The following is a 22,707-nucleotide window of genomic DNA, read 5'->3' on the forward strand; positions in this document are numbered from 1 at the left end:
GTAAAAGGTGAGTGGAAGGTCAAGGTTGGCAGGAGTTGGGAGCTAGGTCTCAGGACATGTTTCCCAGTATAAATACACCAGAAAACAGGAAAACAAACAAACAAAACTTCCTTTCATGAATAACATTATTATTTTAAATGTCTTACAACAAATAAAAATTTGAACATTCTATTGCTAGAATTTTCTTTTTCTTTCAAAATAACTTTCCTAAACTGGAATGTTAGCATTTTGGGCTTTGTTAGGCTTGGCTGTCAAACTGGTTTTCAAAGATGTTTTTGGAGTAGTGAACGGATGAAGTTACTGAGAAAGGGGGATGGGATGAAGAAGATTGAAATTCATGGAGAGACAAAACTGTAAAATAGGTCAGCAACACAGTCTCTGAAAGGCATTAGCTACAAGAACTTCTATCAGGCAGCCCTAATGCAGTTTGAACAATGAATACTGTATCAGTCAAAACCCAGGGCAGGAAACACACACTAGAAATGTGATAGATAAGTAAGTAGCTGGGATACGATAATTAAGTACTTAAATTTGTTGGAGGGCTAAATGGGTGATTTCTAGTTTGGGTATCCAGAAATGACTCAGAGCACTAAAGAGATGACCTATCAAGGGTGCTACCACATTCGTGTCTTACATTGGATTGGAGTTACGAATTCAAGAACATACCCCAGGGGATCCACAAAATCAGGAGGGAAAATCAAGAAGATGCCATTGCTGCTGCCACTGCTGCTGCTACTGCAAATGCTTCTGTTCTAGATAACAGCCTTTCTAACACTACAGCAGAAAAGCTCACTTTTCTTTAACCTTGCCTGCAAGAAGAACTAAAAGAAAGGGCAAGGGCAGAAAGAAAGTTTCCACCTTATTTCTGTCTTCTGAATCTTAAGTGAGTATAGCTAACTGGTGGAAAATAATTAACATCCAGAGTTTGAGTTGCATGGTCCTCTGAGAAATAGGTTTTAAAATTTCTACGTGCTCTAGATCTAAAAGGTGGCCAGAAATGAGGAGTCAACCCACGATATCCATGACAGAATCAATATCCATGAATAGAAAATATTTATAAATGCTTGTATAACCATTTTATATTTTAATTCATGGGCCTAAGATTATAATGTCAATAATGAAAAAAATGTATAAAATACACGTATATACCTGAATTAAATATCTATGCAGGTACTTTATATGCACTTAATAAACAAAATTATAGTCTGTTGACTAGCTAGATTCCAATCCTGAAGAGCTATCCATTAAATATGATGTATTGCACAAGTTATTTAACCTCTGTGAACCTTTGTTTTCTCATTCTTAAAATGAGAATTACGATAGTAACATCTCATAGGGTTAGTGTCAAGGTTAAATGAGAAAATACAGGTAAAGTGCTTATGCAGTGTCTGATTCATTGCTGTTATGGTTGCTGCTGGATTCAGATACCCCACTTACACTACTTAGGTTTGAAGTCCAGTCATGGAGTTTACTACTCATGTGACTGTGAGAAATTTACTTGAAATTTCTATGCTTCACTTTCCTCATGTGTAAAATTTGAGATTACAGTTGTAGGTGTCATGTAAGGGTAGTGATTGAAAAAAGTAAAATAACATATAAAGTGATTTCACTAGTGCCTGACACAAAATAATATCCAGAGAATTGTTTGAAACTTTCTACATTTAGTTACTTCATTTGCTTTCACAATATCCGTCTAATCAACGTTTTCTTTCAGAAGATTTAACATAAGGTCTTTATTTTTGCAGTTTTTCTGAGAAGCTTCACTTACCTATTCTGTTTATTATGTCTTATAGACACAGATTGCATGATAAATCATCTCAGGCACGCAGCTGTCTGGATTGGTACATAATATTCATGTGCTATGCAGATATGGTATAATGGATATTATATGTAAAATCTTTACTACCAGTGTAGTAGATGCCAAGTGATAAAAATTCTAGGATGTAACACCACTAATTTTGTCCCTCAAAACCAAAGAACTATGACAATAGAATGAAGTAAGAAAAAGAGGTGCAATTGAGAGTATGATTACAAACTGATTTTCTTAAAGTTAGTTTGTTAATAAGAAAAAAATTAAAGCCAACACTGTAAAATTTGAGAAACAGTCTTCACTTTGAAAGACTGCTCAGTTTAATGAAAATTAAACAAATGTTATGGTCAGAAAACCCAATCCGTGTATACACCTTCATCCTGCCAATTACTGTTTATGTGACCTTAACTTGTTCTTAAACCTTCTGAAAGGCTATCATGAAGCCCCATATTTGAATAGAGAAAGCTCATTCAAATATGGGGCTACCCTACAGGTTGCTTAGGAAGGTTACATTTAAGTTTACACATATCTACATGCCCATGGGTTTAGCAGGCACATCCCCCAGAGTTCCTTTTATTGTAAAATTCATGGAACACCTTATATTAAACATTTATGTTTGTTCATAAAACTTATCAGTAATACATTCTATGAGTTCATAAACAATAGTAAACTTTAGTTTACAAAACAAAATGTAAATTTAATGTAAAGCTAAATTGAAGAAATACAACTAAGCTTACAAATAATTGAAATAAATTTATCTGAAAATGTAGGTAATAGTCAAGCTTGGCTTGATTGTCAACTACAGTTACTATGGGTTAAAGCCCAAGCTTTGGCATTTAGTAGCTCCTTGATCTTGAGCACGTTACTTAAATTGTTAGCTTTAGTTTCTTCCTTAGTTGTGAATAGGGATAATTAAAGTACTTATCAGAAAGTTGTTGAAAGAATCAAATATCAGATATTATTTTTAACTATTGGTTCAGATTAATTAAAATTTGTTTAAAACTTGAGAAATTTATGAGATGTATCAAATGGAGAAAAAGGATTTGGTCATGGTTAGATCATACCACTAGATCTCTAGGGATGGCCATCCTTAGAAGCAGAGAAATGCTACCTGTGAATCTAGAAAAAGTAGAATTGGGATTTTTCATTAATTAAGCAATGTTTTTTCACTTTAGTTCCTGTGCAGTTTTGAGAAGGAGAAAAATGCTGCATTTTCAGCCTCAAAATTAACTTTCATGATCTGTCAGCAGTGGTAGAATGACTCTTGGAGAATCAGGGACAGCTAGGTCATATTTCTGTGGAGCTTTATGTGATAAAGAGGTATTGACTAATCTTGGTTTTCATCACAAAATCAGAGGTCCATATGAGTTCTTGCTAGTGATACAAACACAATCTAAGAGAACAAAAGAGGTAATTCCATCAGTCTTCTGGCATGATGGAGCTTGGAAAAAAAATAGATACGCTTGGAGATAGAAACATGGCAGGTGTGCCTCAGCCCTTTGGAGGTGGAGAGTTAATAAATGAAGTCCTTATTTGTGAAAATAAGTGGGTTCTCCTATCCTAATCAGAGGACCCTCAGAGCCAGCCTTGGTATTAAATTGGAGATTAGTCTTTATTATTTGTTTCCAGTGTGGCAGTGGGTCACAGGCAGAGTCAATGTTAATGTTAGGTGTTTCTCAGGTCTGGGGCAAGTGCCTTGACTCCAGAGTACTTTGGTAGTAGAAAGTTGCCCCACATTTGCTTACATGTTACAAAGGGTGACATCTAGTGGTAATTTCCAACTTTGAGCCTATTTACCCTATAAACACGTCCTGTTCCAGCCCTTCCATAGATGTAGACCCTGTTTGGTAAGGGATTATATACTCATCTTAACATCTATGCTTACTCAGAAGTTGTCATTGCCTAACTTTAAGTCTAAAAGAGGGAAATTCGAGAAATTCCCCTGACTGAGTCTTACAATATTTCCAGAGTCATGTTCATATAAGAAGGGAAGGGTGAGAAGGCAGGAAAATTAGGCTGTGTATTGGTTATATCTGAGATACACCAGATAGATCTATCTATCTGATTTATCTATGAAGAATTAACAAAATAAAAATACACATTTGCTAGAATTTAATGTGGGCTGTGTGTGTAGGTGGAGGAATAGGGTTGGGTGTTGGAAACCTGTCAGAGTGAAAGAAGAATTATGTATTTCAGTGGTCTAAACATCTGAATGTAGATGCATCAGTGGTAGATACAGAAACGTATCTACACGGAAAGATTAGAATAAGCAACCTGGTGGTCAGTTCACTGGAACAGAGGGTTGTTTGCTTGTCTGGAAGTACATTCACAGAGCAAGCACACTTTTTACAAAAACCCAATAAACCCCATATAAGGGTGTGTACGTGTGTGTGTGTGTGTGTGTGTAGTATGTGTATTGTGTGTGTGTGTGTGTATATATACACACATATATATGCAAATTATGATAAGCTGCTATTGGCCTTCTGGGTGGAGGAGGACAAAAAAAGAGGAAAAGGGGAACAATAACAGCTCAAGTTTGTTGAGAAATTACTGTACGTTCAAATTAAGTGCTTTATGTATATTTTCTCTTTAAATTCCTATACTAATCCTTGAAGGTAGGTTCTGTTATTTTCATTTTACAGATAAAGAAATGCAAGTTCCTCTTTCTTAAAATCACAGAGGTGTTAAGTAGAAGTGCCAATATTTGGACTCTGGTCTTAACTAATTCCAAAGTTCATGCTGATAAACTCTATGCTAAAAATATTACAATAGGTGGGGTGTGGTGGCTCAAGTCTATGATCCCAACACTTTGGGAGGCTGAGACAGGAGGATTGCCTCAGGACAGGAGCTTGAGACCAGCCTGAGCAACATAGGGAAACCCCGTCTCTACAAAAATAAAATAATTGCCAGATGCGGTGGCCCCAGCCTGTAGTCCCAGCTACCTGGGAGGCTAAGGTGGGAAGATCTCTCAAACCCAGGAGACTGAGGCTGCAGTGAGCCGTGATTACACCACTGCACTCCAGCCTGAGTGACTGAGACCCTGTTTCCTAAATTAATAAATTAAATAAGAATAAATAAATATTTTAAAAATTATTGCAAGATTTTTATTACTTTCTGGTGAGATATTGCTTTGCAAAGTTTGTCTATTAAATGTTGCTATCTAAATCCCATTAAGAAAATTTGGATTTCAATTAGAACCCAAAAGATTATAAGCACAGATGGTTTCAACCTTCTTTGCTTTTTCTCATTGTGCACATATATCAGAACACTTGTTTAATTTTCTTATGATTATTTCTTCTCAGGCGATTTGGCAATTCAAATCTTCACTGCTGTTTTCCTAACATAGTTAAAATAATTAAGCTCTTGCTTGAGAATTTTCTGGTAGATCATCATAGTAATGCTTTACCACTTTTATGATAAGGTATAAAACAAATGAAGGTTAAGGAATATACTAAGTTATGTAGAACATTTGGGGTAAAATGCATTTGTATCTTATATATTTGTTTGGAATATTAGGATCTAGGTCAGCTCAGAGAAATGTATTTGTGCCGGCCAAGTGTGGTGGCTCATGCCTGTAATCCCAGCACTTTGGGAGGCCAAGGCAGGAGTATCACCTGAAGTCAGGAGTTCAAGACTGGCCTGGTCAACATGGTGAAACCCCATCTCTACAAAAGTACAAAAATTAGACAGGCATGATGACAGGTGCCTGTAATCCCAGCTACTCGGGAGGCTGAAGTGGGAGAATTTCTTGAACTCATGAGGTAGAGGTCACAGTGAGCTGAGATCATGCCATTGCATTCCAGCCTGGGTGACAGAGCGAGACTCCATCTCAAAAAAAAAAAAAAAAAGGTGTTTGTGCCTTTCACATGGACTCTAGTGTCTTTAACTTTTATTACCCTGTATTTATTACCCTGTAACTTTTATTACCCTGTATTACCTTAAAGCCTCAAAAAAAGAAATATGATGAAGAATTTCACATTGAAAGCCCTAAAATTGATCTTGTATTTTCATCTCTTATGTCTTTGCTTCTTGGAAGCCTCACCTCTTAGCTACTGGCAGAGAATGAGATCCAGGTAATAGAAACAGCCCCAGCTACTTTTTATATAAACCTGGCTTCAGAGCTATTAACTGAAAGTGGATTTGTTGTAATTGAACCTGAAGGATCCAAAGGTTTCTAACAAGGTGGAAATGGTTGGGTATTCTTTGCCTTAGCAGTCATGAGTACTGAGTATGTGGAGAAAAGTTAAGTTGTCCAGCCATCTATTGAAGGATATACTAAGGCCAAATGTATTCTATTTCAGAATGATGCCATATTAATAATTCTATTCTCATAGTTTATAACATCAATACTTTTAAGAAGGAAGATTATATGATATTACCACTAAATACTAAAAGAAGTAATTGATAAAATTCAACAAGTCCAAAACAATTATTTAATTAATAAAAACTTTGGAAGCCAATCTAAAGAGCTACATATTCAATTTAGGAACAGGAAAGATATCCTTAATAAAGAATATAAAAGAGAAGATAAATGACTTTGTTTTTATATAAAATTCAAAACTTTTATGTAAAAAATAATATAAACAAATCTATAAAAATAATTTGAAGGGGAATTGCACTTTAGAAGGCAGAGGTTTGATACAATGAGCTATTTAAAATAGAGAACAAGGGGACAATCTAATAGCAAAATAGGCAAAAGATATTGAACCATTCGCAAAACAAAAATGCAACAGCTATCAAATATATGCAAAGATTCTCAAAATTACTAATAGGTGAAAAAACACAGTGAGATTAACAGCTTTCAGATTGGCCAAAATTAAAACAAAGCAAAATAAAGCAATAATTTATCTTGCTGGCTGGGACATAAGCAAAGAAGCACTGTTCCACATTGCTGGTAAAAATATGACTTTCCTAGAGTTTTAGATAGCAACTTAGCAATATCTATTCAAATTAATATGATATATAATTTTGACTCTACACTTCATGTTGGAAATCTTTCACATGGAAATAAGAGCATACTGAATAAATAAGCATGATTATTTTAGCATTATTTTTAGTTGGTAAAACTGGGCAACAAAGAAAATGTTAATCAGTAGAGGAGTATTATGGCCCATTAATATAATAGAATACTATGTACTACTTAATGAATTAGAGATACACTAGTTGGTTTGGATAGATTTCAAGAGATTCCTCTTGAGTGAATAAGTCAAAATGTGAATAGTACGATATAATTTCTGTAAAACAAAAATAAGCATTATCAAATATTTACTAAACACTCACTTATCTATAAGATACTCTCCTAGAGTTTAGTGTAGTGATATAGGGAAGTGAATTACCTCTGTTTTGAAGTGAATTACTGGTGTTTTGTTTGTATTCAGGGCATACATATAATAAGGCGCACAACAAAATAATGTAGCATGGAACTCCTTAAAAAATGAGTGATATAAATAGTGCTATGGTTTCCAATGAGTTGTTGTAAACATTTCTGAAATCATATGTGGATCAAGACTTATCTATAGCTCAATGAAACATGTTACTAATAGGAGTCTTAGTTTCTCATAATAATAATGATAGCATCAGGTATTGGTAAACAGAAAAATTGAGATAATATAAGTACAGCACTCAGCACAGTGCCTTGCACAGAATTAAATACATTAAATGGCAGTTATTATTCTCATTGTTAGTTTTATTAGTTTTTCTCATTGTTAGTCATTATTAGTTTTTCAAATCCTGTTTTGCAATTGACAAAATATGTAATTATTTCAAATATTTTTTAACTTCTTGTATTTTTCCCCAGCATTTTATTGTGAAAATTTTTATACATCCAGGAAATTTGAAAGAACTTCTTGAGGGACCCATCCATTCTGCCATTCACCCATCAAACCATATCTTTTTTTTAATGCATTTTACAGTAAGTTGTAGATATCAGTACATCCCCTAAATCTTCATGTAACTTCTTCTGTTTGTTTATTTGGCTTGGTTTATTTAGTTCTTTGTGGTGTTATGTATTTTCTAAGCTTATGGACTTTCCACTCTTTTTGGGGACAATGAAAAATATAGTATTAAAAATGGTAAACATTGACATAGAGTAAAAAGATTAGAGAATTTAGAAGACAAAGTTGTTACTAATGCCTGGGAATTCATCAAACAGACCTGAACTTGAACCTCCTATTGAAGGATGGCCAAGAAACAGGCAATGGAGCAAGCAGGATGAAAGCATTCAATGAAAAGAGATATGGGAAGTTTTGAAGGTAGGATCATGGAGGAGTCGACCGATTTAACTGGGAAAGAGGATTGAAATAGGGCTCTTTCTTTCTAAGAGTCATAAGTAGTATATTTTGCCATTATGTTTCTAAAATTTGTTGAAAACTATACCCTAGGTTTTCACAAGCCAGTCTAAAAAGTCTAGCATCTAGCCACTATACTTTCAGTACTCTTTTATTAGAGCTATGATATTTTCTTTTGTATTTCTGTTATTTTGCTTTAATGTTTGGGTTACTGGTGATAGCTCTCCTATATAGTAAAAAAGTTGGTACCACCTTTTAAATGAACTTTTCAATTCAGAATAATTTTAGATTTATAGAAGACTTACAAAGATAATATGAAATTCCCTCCCCTACTTCTCCTTTTAACATCTAGGAGATAACTGTGGTATCATTGTGAAAACTAAGGAACTAACATTTGTACCTTATAATTAACCAAACTCTGAACTTTATTTGGATTTCACTGGTTTTCCCACTAATGTCCTTTTTCCATTCCAACATCCAATTCTAAATTCCACAGTGTGTTTGCTTGTCATGTCTTACTAGGCTCATCTTGGCTTTGACAGTTTCTCAGTATTTCCTTGTATTCATGACCTTGACAGTTTTGAGGATTACTGATTGGGTATTTTGTAGAATGTCCCTCAATTTGGACTTGTCTGATTTCTTTTAAGCTTAGATTGGGGTCACAAATTTTTGGAAAGAATATCACAGAGGTGAAATGTTCTCATCGTATCAGTGGGAACATGCTATCAATATGACTTATCACTGGTGATATTAATCTTGATTACCTGGCCAAAAACAGAAATCTGTTTGTCAGATTTCTTCATTATAAAACTACCCCTTCCCTTTACGCAATCTGTTTTATGAAAGCACATAACTGAGTCTAACTCACACTCAAAGGGTGGGGGTAGGGGACAGGAATTAAAGTTTTCTTCTGGATGTGGGGGTATAACTTATTAAGAATTCTTTTGTACTAAAAATTTTCTTCACCATTTATTTATTAATTATACTAGTACACATTCATGTACATTTCTTTAATACTTTGAATTCTAATCTAACACTGTATTATTTTGTTATTGTTGTTGCTCAAATTTTTCCAGATTTAGAGATTGGGGGCTTTTTCAGGTTGGCTCCTGTGTCTCTTTGACATGTACCCATCTTTTTGTCTTTTGTACATTTCCTTACTTGCTGGCACTACACAATTCTGCAGGCACATCTTGTGTTGCTGCTATCCCAGCCCTGGAATCATCTATTTATCCAAGGAATCATGTTTCTTTTACTTGGAAAATAGTATTTAGAAACTGGATGTGCTCATTGCTACTGAAACGTCACTATTTCCAGGCCCTCTCAGAGGGTAGAACTAGGAAATATATTTATGACTATGAACCCATATTTGTAAACATATCTCTGTCTATCTATCTATCTATCTATCTATCTATCTATCTATCTATCTATCTATCTATCTATCTATCTTTCTATCTATCTATCTATCTAATATATATATTCCATCTGTATCCATGTGCATCTTGTCTTTAGCCTCTATTTTCCAATCAAAACACTGATTTCCAGAATTACTTAGGTAAACTCCTTTCTACCCTTTGCCCTTCATCGAATTGAAATCACTTTTGATGAGCCTTATATTTCCAGGTTGCACAGTGTATAGAGTTTCAAACTCAAGTATATCATGTAGAAAATATTTTCCTGTAGGTAATCAGACTGACTTCTTTTATTTCAGTATTCTATAAGCCACATTTTGACTTTTTATGTGTTCTTATTGTTTATATATGCCATCTAATTTCACTCTCTATTATTACTTACTATGTGACTGGTTACCCATTTATAATAGGCCTGCTCTCTCATTTCCTTTCATCTGGTACAGATATCCTCAGTGCAGTCTCATCTCCTTGCTGGCCTCCTCTGTGGCATAAATCATGCCACCTGGACCTTAGGAGCCATTAATTGGCATTCATTCTTAATATCTGCTATAATTCCAGTAACTGAATGAATATACTCTGTCCTCTTCTTATCCTGACCTTAGATCTCTTCCAGTCAGTCAGCCTTGTCAGAATTCCCATACGCCTTAGGAAACTCAGCAGTATCAGTAGCTCTCCTTATACCACCTTGAGCTGTGATTTGTTCTGTAAGGCTGCAGAACCATCATCTAGACAGTGCCCAGAGCTATTGCTATAGCCCCCTTCAACAAAACTCCTGCACTCCTGATTTTCCCCAAAATAATATGTGACTTTTATCATTGAGATTTCTCTTTTTCTGTTCCTCCGAGGTGAGGTACAATGGGAGAGGGTGCCTGGTCATTTTACAAAGCTCAGGATCTCACAAATCTCTTCTATTTTATTTCTTCTCCAGTCTTCCAGTTCAGTTTTTATCTCCTTAAAGTTGGAAAGGGTTCTTATGCCATTACATAATCTTCTTTACCATATGTCTCTCTGTGTTAAATTCTTTAGGTTCTATCTGGTATTTTGGATCCTAAGAATACTATTCATTCTGAACAAAGTCATACTATTCCAGCAGAAGCATAACTTTTGAAAGTGTTGTTTATGCTTTACGTTTTAAAACCTTCTTGAAATGCACTTGTCTTCATTGTTCTTAGGTTTTTCTGCTTGAGGGCAGTCAATATATGGAAAGCCACAAATTTATTCACTTCAATTTAAGTAACTATGTTTATTAAATACTTATATGTCTTCCATGTTTGCAGATTATTAAAAAAAAGACCTGATTATTTAAAAACTCAGAAATACAATATATATTAGCAACTTATAATTTTTTCCATGTTTCAAAATTGGTAAACATAAGAAATGTTTCCAGTCACCCTTTAGGAAACCATTATTACTGCCTAGATGATAGACTCAGGAGCTAGGAGCAGTGAGGGTTGGAAAGCAAATGTTTAGTATTTCAAAACAATCTCCAAACTACGTAACTCTCTCTCTCTCTCTCTCTCTCTATATATATATATATATATACATATATACAGATACATACATAGTCAAAGAAATGGTCACAAACTCTACTGTCTATGAAAACAATCCCAATAACTGCAGTAAATCCTACAAATTCTCCTTGGATATCTTGTGGGCACTTATAAATACATCCTTCTAGGCTGCAACATGGAATTCCATATTCCCGGACCCACCCTACTTCAGTCTGCCCCCATTGAAGTGATGTCTGATGCTGTCACTCTGGAGCTCAGGAAGCCTAATAAAGGTGTCTTGCTGCTGCTGTTGCCACTAGCACCTGTCCAGGCCATGCTGTGGTGATTCCACATGGGCTCAAGTCAACCTGCAGAAGGCAGAAGGCCCTCTCCTGACCTTTCTACCATAGTTACCCTGATCCCAGAGCACTGATGCTCTGTGCTCTCAGCAACCCAGGACATTGTTTAAGAGGATAGCTTTTCAGTTACTTCCATTTTCTCACTGGGGACTTCCTCTCACAAAACGTAGGCCAAAGTCTTCCTACTTAGGATGTGAAAAGGTGAGGAAGAAGAGAGTGGAAAGTCAAAGCAAAATAGCAAGAGGCATTCCAGAGTACATAAAATCATCCAACTCTACCAACTGCCATTGTCTTATTGGAACAAGACTGAAATACTCAGCTCGTTCTCCTCTTACTAAAAGTTTTTTCCCAAGAAGGTTTGTTGGTCAGAGGTCCCTAGAAGATTTGTTCTGCCAGTGTTCTGGATGTATCCCTCTGAGAAACTCTGAAGTACACAAAACTAACGTTCAAGCTTGGACCTCTGCTATATAAACATAACAACATTAGTTGTATTAGTCTGTTTTTACACTGCTGATAAACACATACCTGAGACTGGGAAGAAAAAGAGATTTAATTGGACTAACAGTTCCACATGGCTGAGGAGGCCTCAGAATCACGGTGGGAGGTGAAAGTCACTTCTAACATGATGGTGGCAAGAGAAAATGAGGAAGAAGCAAAAGCAGAAGTCCCTGATATAACCATCAGATCTCATGAGACTTATTTACTATCATGAGAATAGCACAGGGAAGACTGGTCCCCGTGATTCAATTACCTCCCCATGGGTCCCTCCCACAACACATGGGAATTTTGGGAGATAAAATTCAAGCTGATATTTGGGTGAGGACAGAGCCAGACCATATCATTCCACCCTGGCCCCTCCAAATCTCAAGTCCTCATATTTCAGAAATCAATCATGCCCTCCCAACAGTCCTCTGAAGTCTTAACTCATTTCAGCATTAACCCAAAAGTCTGCGTTTCAAAGTCTCATCTGAGATAAGGCAAGTCCCTTCTGCTTATGACCCTGTACAATCAAAAGCAAGCTAGTTACTCCCTAGATACAATGGGGGTAAATACAACCATTCAAATGGGAGAAATTGGCCAAAACAAAGGGGTAACAGGGCCCATGCAAGTCCAAAATCCAGTGGGGCAGTCAAATTTTAAAGCTCCAAAATGATCTCCTTTGACTCCAGGTCTCACCTCCATGTCATTCTGATGCAAGAGGTGGGTTCCCATGGTCTTGGGCAACTCCACCTCTGTGGTTTTACAGGGTACGGCCTCCCTCCAGGCTGCTTTCACAGGCTGGTATTGAGTGTCTACAGCTTTTCCAGGCACAGGATGCAAGCTGTTGATGGATCTAGCATTCTGGGATTTGGAGTAAGGTGACCCTCTTCTCACAGCTCTGCTAGGCAGTGCCCCAGTAGGGACTCTGTGTGGGGGCTCTAACCCCACATTTCCCTTCCACACTGCCCTAGCAGAGGTTCCCTGTGAGGGCCCCACCCCTGCCGCAAACTTTTGCCTGGACTTCCAGACATTTCCATACATCTTCTGAAATAGGCAGAGGTACCCACACCTCACTTCTTGACTTCTGTGCACCCACAGGCTCAACACCACATGGAAGTTGCCAAGGCTTGGGGCTTGCACCCTCTGAAGCTGCAGCCTGAACTGTATGTTGGCCCCTTTCAGCCATGACTGGAGCAGCTGGGACATTAAGTTCCTAGGCTACACACAGCAAACAGACTCTGGACCCCACCCACAAAACCACTTTTTCCTCTGGGGCCTCCAGGCCTGTGATGTGAGGGGCTGCCATGAAGATCTTTGACATGGCCTGGAGATATTTTCCCAATGGTCTTGGGGATTAACATTAGGCTCCTTGCTACTCATGCAAATTTCTGCAGCCAGCTTGAATTTGTCCCCCAGAAAATGGGGTTTTCTTTTCTATTGCATACTCAGGCTCCAAAATTTCCAAACTTCTATGCTGTGCTTCCCTTATAAAACTGAATGCTTTAAACAGTACCCAAGTCACTTCTTGAATGCTTTGCAGCTTAGAAATTTCTTCCACCAGATACTCTAAATCGTCTTTCTCAAATTCAAAGTTCTGCAAATCTCTAGGGCAGGGGCAAAATGCCACCAATCTCTTTGCTAAAACATAACAAGAGTCACCTTTACTCCAGTTCCCAACAACTTCCTCATCTCCATCTGAGACCACCTCAGCCTGAATCTTATTGTCCATATCACTATCAGCATTTTGGGCAAAGCCATTCAACAAGTTTATAGGAAGTTCCAGACTTTTCCACATTTTCCTGTCTTCTTCTGAGCCCTCCAAACTGTTCCAACTTCTGCCTGTTACACAATTCCAAAGTTGCTCCCACATTTTCAGGTATCTTTTCAGCAATGCCCCGACTCTGCTGGTACCAATTTATTGTCTTAGTCTGTTTTCACACTGCTGATAAAGAAATATGCAAGACTGGGAAGAAAAAGAGGTTTAATTGGACTTACAGGCCACGGGATCATGGCAGGAGGTGAACGGCACTTCTTACATGGTAGCAGAAAGAGAAAATGAGAAAGAAGCAAAAGCAGAAACCCCTGATAGACCCATTATCTTATTCAATATCATGATACTTATTCAATATCATGAGAATAGCATGGGAAAGATTGTCCCCTATGATTCAGTTACCTCCCCTGGGTCCCTCCCACAACACATGGGAATTCTGGGAGCTAAAATTCAAGCTGAGATTTGGGTGGGGACAAAGCCAAACCATATTATAAGTGCCTTGGTATATGCAGAGAATTGACTCCAGGACCTCCTGAGCATACCAAAACCCACAGATGCTCATGTTTCTTATAAAAGATGATGTAGTATTTGCATATGACATACATATATCCTCTTGGATACTTTAAATGTTCTCTAGATTACTTATAATACCTAATACAATGCAAATACCATATAGATATGTATTGTACTGCATTTTTAAATTTTGCTTTTTATTGTTGTAGTGTTATTTTTATTGTATTTTTCCAAAAATGTTAGATTCACAGTTAGTTGAATTGAGGTACAGAAGGCTGACTATACTTATGTACATTAATTGCCATCTAGAAGTATATTTTGCTTTATGTTGATTATGATAATCATCTGATGCACAGATCCTGATAACCATGTTAGGTAGTGCATTCACTTTATTTTTTTTAACTAGATGACTGTGAGTAATATAATAATTGTAGTGTTTTCTTCTCTTGTTTATTTCTTGATTAGGAAATGGAGACACAGAAAGCTCTCAGCTAGTGCCCTTTATATCACCCCATAGCACTTAGCATGAATCTAAACAAACAGGACTCAGTAGATACTCAATGACCTAAATGCTTATTTTATTTTGCAAAATTATCTGTGTTTGTTTTCTTTCCAAGTTGCTCTACAAAGATTAATTTTAAATTATTCACAAGAAGTAGTCAATAGTGTGAAACGATATATAACCTTGAGCAGGTCATGGAATTTGCATGAAAAATAATAACATGGACTTGTGAATATAAAAATTTGTAGGTCATTTAAAAGAAAACATAGGACACAATCATACTTTGAACCTTTGAGAAAAAAAAATCCCATGTCTGAAAATCCAGCCTATAAATTATGTATTCAGCATATTATCTATTTTATTTGAACATTTTCACAATTTCAAACCATTTCTTTAAATTGTTGAAATAGAAACAAAAATGTTTTTTCTGATTTTTCCTAATTATCTACAATAAAAATTACTTTCTATGATGCATTCCAATCTAGAAGCTTAAATCTCTAATATTGCTATTTTTACATAAATAATATTTTCCATCAAAAATGTAGATAAGCAAAAAATATAAGGCTAAATTATAGCTAAACTCATCATTAATATTTTGGTATTTAATATTTTACATGTGTTTCTATCTGTATAACTTTAAAATACCACTATTATAGGTACTGCTTTTGCATTGAAAAAAACATTGTAATACACTATGGGTTAATAAAATATGCTTTTATGACATATTTTAAAGACCTTTGTTGAAGTTACTTTCCTCTAGAGGGGTTTTTTATTTGTTCTTGGGGACCAACAAACATTAAAGTTATTTGGGATATTTTTGGATCACACAAGTGACATGAACTAGAACACCAAAACAAGGGCCAGCTTTGGGCTTATTTATGATCTCTCTACCCACCTTATGGAAACAGGGAAATTTCCTTGATATCCCCTTCTTTAGGTTTTTTTCATTTTTTCTTCCTTTTTACTTTTCGCTCTCTCCCTCCTTTCCTGCCTCCTCCCTACCCCTCAACCCATTTCTCTCTCTCTTTCTCATTTCCACTCACTCTGATGGCACAGCCCTCCACTGTGGTCTCATGATATACTCATAAGAGTATATCATGATATACTGTCCACTGTGCTTTCATGATAAACTCCCTCTTTTGGGTGGATCCTATGCTTTATTCTCTGTCCCCAACCTACGACCAAAAAAACTGGCTTGGCATTTCAAATATTTACTAAGCATACTGATTTCACTTTGTTTTTGGGTTTTGCATTTTTTTCCCTCTTTGCCAGCTTAGCAATGAAGTTAAAATACATTTAATAGATTATCCAGGATTTGACTTGTTTTTATCAAAAGGATTGTTCTCTGAGTCTATTCTGCCATATGACAAAAATGAAGGTCAAGAACATTTACTTTGTAAATATTAAAGATTAAAGATGTACTATGTGTATTTATATTTTTAATTCTTCCTAAAGGAAATTATCCTTTAAATGTTTATGAAATAATAATAATATAATTGTCAGTGAAATTTCTTTAAAACGCTTATTTTATGGTATCATAGGGTAGACAATAATCCAGCAACTATTTTTTAAATACTTATAAACTGTCAGACACATATCTGTTTTTAAATTAATAAGCTTTTAGTATTATCATTATTCTACTTTTACAGAAATATTGGTTTACAGAAATATTGAATGGAAAGTAGAGTGTTCCCATGTACTCTCACACCTGCACCCCAGCCCTATTAATAGATTCCTCTATTATTAACACGTTGCATTAGTGTGGTACATTAATTACAATTGAAGAGTTGATATTCATGAAGTATTACTTGAAATATATCTTTTGACATATAGTTTTCGGTCCTTTCAGTAACTGAACAAGACAGGTATTACCCCCAATTTCAAAAGTAGGAAAACTAAGATTGAGTACCAAACCTGGATTCACTCAGAAATGTTTAAGAACAAGAACTTGGGCCCTTATTTTCACATTTCTTTCTATTTTAATTCCTTTGAGTAATATTATATTTTAGGTATCTCTTGCTTGCTGAAATATACACTTGGTATTATCAAAGAAATTCATAATAGGAAAGCACTTAATCTGAAGATCTCATTTCAAGAACTAGGATGCATATCTCATGCTTTTCTAGTATAGCTGTGGTAAATTAGGATTAGGACACTAATTCGTGGTTGCCTTTCCCTGTGATCTCACTAAGAATGAAAACTACTAATTGTTTCGCAAATGCTCTTACTGTGGCCTAATTTTTCAGTTTAAAAATATAAGTTTTATGGTGTATATTTAAAGTAAACAACATGATGTAATGTGATACATATAAATAATAAAATAGATACTATAGTGAAGCAACATAGCCATCATCTCTCCCATTTATTTTGTTTTTGCTACAAGAGCAAGTGGAATCTTTAGTGGGAATCCCAAATATGGTACAATTGTATTGCCTGTGGTCCTCAGGTTGTACATTAGATCTCCAGACCTGTTCATCTTACACATCTGCTACTTTGTGATCCCTGAGCTACTTTCCCCCATTTCCTCTCCATCCTCCACCTCTACTAACCAATTTTATTCTCTATGTCTGTATATTTGACTCTTTTTTTTTCAGATTCCACATATAAGTGAAATCATGCAATATTTTTTCTTTTTGTGTCTGGCTTATTTCAGTTAATATCTTTCAAGTTCACTCATGTTGTGGCAAATGGCAGGATTTCCTTCTTCTTAAGGCCAAATAATATATTCCATTGTATATATATGCTATAGTTATTTAATCTATTTTTGTCCACTGACATATATTAAGGTTGTTTCCATATCTTGGCTACTGTGAATAATGCTGCAGTGAATGTGGACGTATAGATAATCTTACAAGGTGGTGATTTCATTTCCTTTGGGTATATGCCCAGAAGAGGGATTGCTGGATCTTGTGGTAGTTCTATTTTTAATTACTTTAGGAAATTCCATACTGTTTTCTAGAATGGTTACACCAATCTCAATTTCCACCAATAGTGTACAAGTATTTCCTTTTATCCACACTCTTGCTAACGTTTGTTATCTCTAGACTTTTTGGTAATAGCCATCCGAAGGGGTCTGAGGTGATATCTCATTGTGGTTTTGATTTGCATTCCCTAATGATTAATGATGTTGAGTACATTTTCATATACCTATTGTCCATTTTTATATCTGTTTTGAAAAATGCCTATTCAGGTCCTTTTTTAATGTGGCCCAATTTAATCTTGTGGTTATAAGGCCTTGCTCATTGTGTAATAACAATATGGAGATACATTAACCCAGAAACAATGCCTTGTTTCTTATAACACCTCAAGTCGTTAATTTCCTTTTAGCCATGTTGATTGTTCTTCTTATAATTTTAACTGGTTTTTGGCAACTGGTTATGTTTTTGTTTAATAACAACTATAGGACCTAAACAGCAAATATATACTACCTTATCTGTAAATTATTTCTTTGTATAATGGTGGCCACAGTAAATCTATACCCTTTATTTATTAATTACAAAGTCATTTTATACATAAAGATGGATCTCTACAAGCAATCTATATGAATAGTGGCTTAATTTAAATATCATTATCAGAACTGATTACACTGTAATGTAAAAAAGTCAATACTGTTTGTCTTAAAAGCAAACATGTGTTGCATCTAATTTATTTCAAATAAGATTTTCCCTCAGGGCTGGTAGGAAATTGATTCCAAAATCTCCCTCGAATGTGAGAATCCACAGATGCTTAAGTCCTTTATATCAAATGGGGCAGTATTTGCATATAATTTATACCCATCTTCCCATATACTCTAAATCATCTCTAGGTTACACATAATATCTAATACAATAGCTACACACCTCTTCACTCATGTGGATTCAACATAGTACTTGTGTAGCAAATTCAAGTTTTGCCTTTTAGAACTTTGTGAAATTTCTTTTTTTGAATAGTTTTTATCTGTAGTTCTTTGAATCCATTACTGGAGAACCCACAGATACAGAGGGCTATATTCTGTATATTAGTGGAACCCAGTTTCACCCATCCCTTCCATCAATGCTTTGGTCTAACAGTAACTTTTTGTCTCTTCACATGATATATAAGGTGCGTCTCTACACCTGTAGAGTCTCTACACCTGAAGGAAAAGAGTCCAAGTCCAATCTTTTGCATGTTCTAATACAACCATAATTAGTTTCCTATAACTTATAGAATTTCAAAAGCATGATATATTGCTATCATATTAATTGAAAATGTATTAATGTAACTGTATGTTTTGTGTTATAGTGAATGGACATCCAGTACTCAAACGAGCTAACATCCAGGTTGTTGGAAAGTTGGTGGCCAGTTCCATAAGAGAAAGGAAAATGAGACAACATTATAAGTCTTGTAAAGTTGAATGATGTTTCCAACATATTATTACCTGTAATAGTTAAACCTCTCTACCCAAAGAGACAAGTTAATATTGGAGATGGATCAATTCTATATCAGTAGGAAGAAAGGATAAAAATCTTTGAATATACAAAGAACTTTGACAAGTTTATCTATAATTTCTAGTATCTTTGGATGGACACCATTCATCTGATCTCCATAAAAAAATCTGTTTTATCATAATGAAGTGAACCTGCATAGTGTCAAGTACTCTTTTCATTAGACTATAATTTATGTTGTTCCGTTACCAATAAATAACAAAGAAACTTTAAAATTCTTATTTATAAAACTCATGAATCTCATATACAATACTGTTGGATTCATCTTTTTTATTCTTTAGAAAGGTGTTATGTGTCATTTTATTCTTTAAAAAGGTGTGATGTTTCATTGAAATCATATATGTCAAACAATTTCTTTGTTTTCCATAATGTCCTTTATCACGTAAAGTTTTTGGAAATGGTTGTTTTAAACTGTGTTAATTTTTGGTGAAGTCATGGTATTATTTTTCCCTGCTCATTGCTCACTCTAAAGTAAAAAGGTGAGAAGCAATATACAGTATTCTTGAGTTGCTATGCCTTAGCGCTGAAAGTTTTTTTTGTTTTGTTTTGTTTTTTTGAGATGCAGTCTGGCTCTGTCACCCAAGCTGGAGTGCAGTGGCACAGTATTGGCTCACTGCAGCCTCCGCCTCCAGGGTTCAAGCAATTCTCCTGCCTCAGTCTCCCAAGTAGCCAAGACTAAAGACACATGCCACCACACCCAACTAACTTTTATATTTTTAGTAGAGACAGGGTCTCACCATGTTGGCCAGGCTGGTTTCGAACTCCTGACCTCAAATGATCCACCCTCCTCACCCTCCCAAGGTGCTGGGATTACAGGCATGAGTCACCGCACACAGCCCCAGTGCCGAAAGAATTTGAAGCAAAGTTTTCTTAAGAATCTTTAATTTAATTTTATCCATCCATCTACCCATCCCTCTATTTTGAATGGAATTAGAGAAACAAGTGAGGAACAATAATTGAAGGAAGACAGTCTATGCATAGCATAGAGGCTAGATATGAAAAGAGCTGGGAACTACATGACAAGTGTCCCATTGTTTTCACAGTTTTTACATTGCATCCATTACTTCTGTAATAGCCTCTTTGATTTTAAACAAACAAAACCACTCAAGTTATTTTTATGCAATTGAGTTTACTATAAGAATATCTATGGAAGTTATTAAATCTTTAGAAAAGCCAATTACAAGAATCATGTTAAGTCAGGCCTCACCAAAACCAAACTCAAAGTGCACTAAAAATCATGATGAAGCTCTAACCAGAAAATTGTAACAGAGAAACCTTGGATGCGAGGGGAGGAAGTGATTACTAGCTAAAGTTAAAATGTGGAATTTGGCTTAGCTGTGAAATTTAATGATGCATATTCTCCTTATTGATAATTGAATTTTATTTTAAAGATAAAAGTATTTTTATTTACATACTGAAAAAAGTGGAAAATGCACAACTTTTTAAAAAAGGAAAAAATTACACAAGTTGAATATAAGCATGATTGCAAGTCATCAGCCTGCTCCTTTTTAAAACATGATTAGGATAAAAATTTGGCTAGATTTCAACCACTGCTATTCCAAAAACATTAGGAGCAAAATCATGGAGTTATAATGAAAGGCACTTACAAACTTAAATATAAGATTTCTTAATGAGTGTTGTGTAATCACTATTCCAAGTAGTAAATGTATTTATAAGAGAAAATTAATAATGTCACAATGACTTTATAAAAATATAAAAGTTGTTCTGATTATGACAGCTTGGGACAGGACGTAGAAGTTCACTTTTCTTTTAATAAAATGTGATTGTTCTTGTTTCAGGTTTTCTACATTTGACTCCTTGATTTTTAGCAAGCTGAAGTAAGGCTACTGAATGTCTTTTAGAGGTGTGATCTTACATTAAGTTCAGTGACAATATTTCACTCTAGAGCTGTAGAAGACAGTGTAAGGTCATGGAAAAGAAGCCTTCACTTTTCAATAGTCAGTTTCTATATAAAAATTGGCACTTGGTGCTCATCAAAGAACAAGAAATATTGGATATGCTCTAAATGTCCATTGTGTTTTTGAGCCAACTACCTGATGGAAGTCATCACTTATATGTAAATGAACTGTCAATGGCTTGCCACAGTTGGCAATCACTGGACTGTGAAGGGTATGTCTTAATAAAAACTGAAGCTCTTCACAGACTTTGATTTACTGGAAATAAAATAGAAAAGTCCTCTGAGACTACAAAGGACACTTGTTTCAGATAAAACATCTAGACAGTAGCAATATATTTAGGGCTTTTATTATAGCAAAACTGCAAATTAGAATGGAGTGGTGAGAAAGTTCCTGTGACCCAGCTGAATTCTAAAACACTGCTTCTGACTAGAGTAATATGATCTTTAAAATAGCTAAGCCAAATTAAATAAAAGTGCATTACGGAAAAAAATAGAAACAATGCAAGGTCAAGATTCAGGTTTGTTACATCTTTTAAATTGTCTATGACTTACGTATTACATCTTCTTATAAATCTATCTTTTTCTTAATCAATGCAACCATTAGAATAGTTGAAAGCCAAACTTCTCTGGTCCTGTAACATGAATTTCTTCTCACAATATTCAAATTTAAGAGGATTTTTCTTGCCTATTCATTCTTTTCCCCAACTTCCATCCCAAGCACAAGCACAATTGAAATATGGAATTCTGTGTAACTATTAATATTTTCATTTTATTAATAATAATATATTTGTAAAATGCTTTTGAGTTGGCAGTATACTACTGCACCAATATGAAGCAGCTTGAATATGTAGATCACATTTTTATACTGACTACTTTCTCCCAAAGCACAGTATGTTCACAGATGTACATCAGTCAGTGTAGGTTAAAGGCATTAAACAGCAATCCTAATAATCCCATTGCTCACTTTACATTCTAGTGTGAGTAGGAATAGGCAGGGACTCTGTTCCATTTTTTTTATTCTTTTTTCAGACGGAGTTTCGCTCTTGTTGCCCAGGCTGGAGTTCAATGGCGCAATCTCGGCTCACCACAACCTCTGCCTCCCATGTTCAAGCGATTCTCCTGCCTCAGCCTCCCAAGTAGCTGGGATTACAGGCATGCGCCACCATGCCCAGCTAATTTTGTATTTTTTTAATAGAGATGGGGTTTCTCCATGTTGGTCAGGCTGGTCTCGAAATCCCGACCTCAGGTAATCTGCCCCCCAACCTTGGCCTCCCAAAGTGCTGGGATTACAGGCATAAGCCACACGCCTGGCCTCGGTTCCATTCTTCAGGGCCAGCACTGCAGGCTTTGCACTCAGGCAACAGACAAAAAAGACAGAGTGTAGAGAAAGCTGACTTTCTTAACCACTTCAATCTGAATTTGGAACTTGTTACTTCTACTCACATTCTAGTGGGGAGAACTTGTCAGCTGGTTCCCTCTAAATTATAGAAGTCTAGGAGATGTGGTCTAGCTTTGTATCAAAGAGGAGAATGTGCCAATTTCTGCCAAAGAAATTGAGTTTAATTCCTCATTGTTTTAGGAAACAAGAAATATTTCAAATAGCTTCACTTAGACTGTCATAAATCTGGTTTAAAATTTTTATTATAAAAATATCCAAACAATCCAGCTTTTCCTAGTTTCTTCTAGTTTCTTCCTAGTTTCT

At 35.5% G+C, this 22,707-nt stretch overlaps 1 protein-coding gene across 1 annotated transcript in view; it reads left to right on the forward strand.

The window, feature by feature from the left end:
- The window catches only part of IQCM (IQ motif containing M), a 381,316-nt gene extending 362,316 nt beyond the window's left edge, over window positions 1-19,000 (forward strand). Inside the window, 1 exon segment of the mRNA XM_026454113.1 lies at window positions 18,885-19,000. Within this exon segment, the coding sequence (XP_026309898.1) occupies window positions 18,885-19,000 (116 nt within the window).
- Window positions 19,001-22,707: the final 3,707 nt, after the last annotated feature.

Source organism: Piliocolobus tephrosceles, chromosome 3 (assembly GCF_002776525.5).
Source record: "Piliocolobus tephrosceles isolate RC106 chromosome 3, ASM277652v3, whole genome shotgun sequence".
NCBI lineage: Eukaryota > Metazoa > Chordata > Mammalia > Primates > Cercopithecidae > Piliocolobus > Piliocolobus tephrosceles.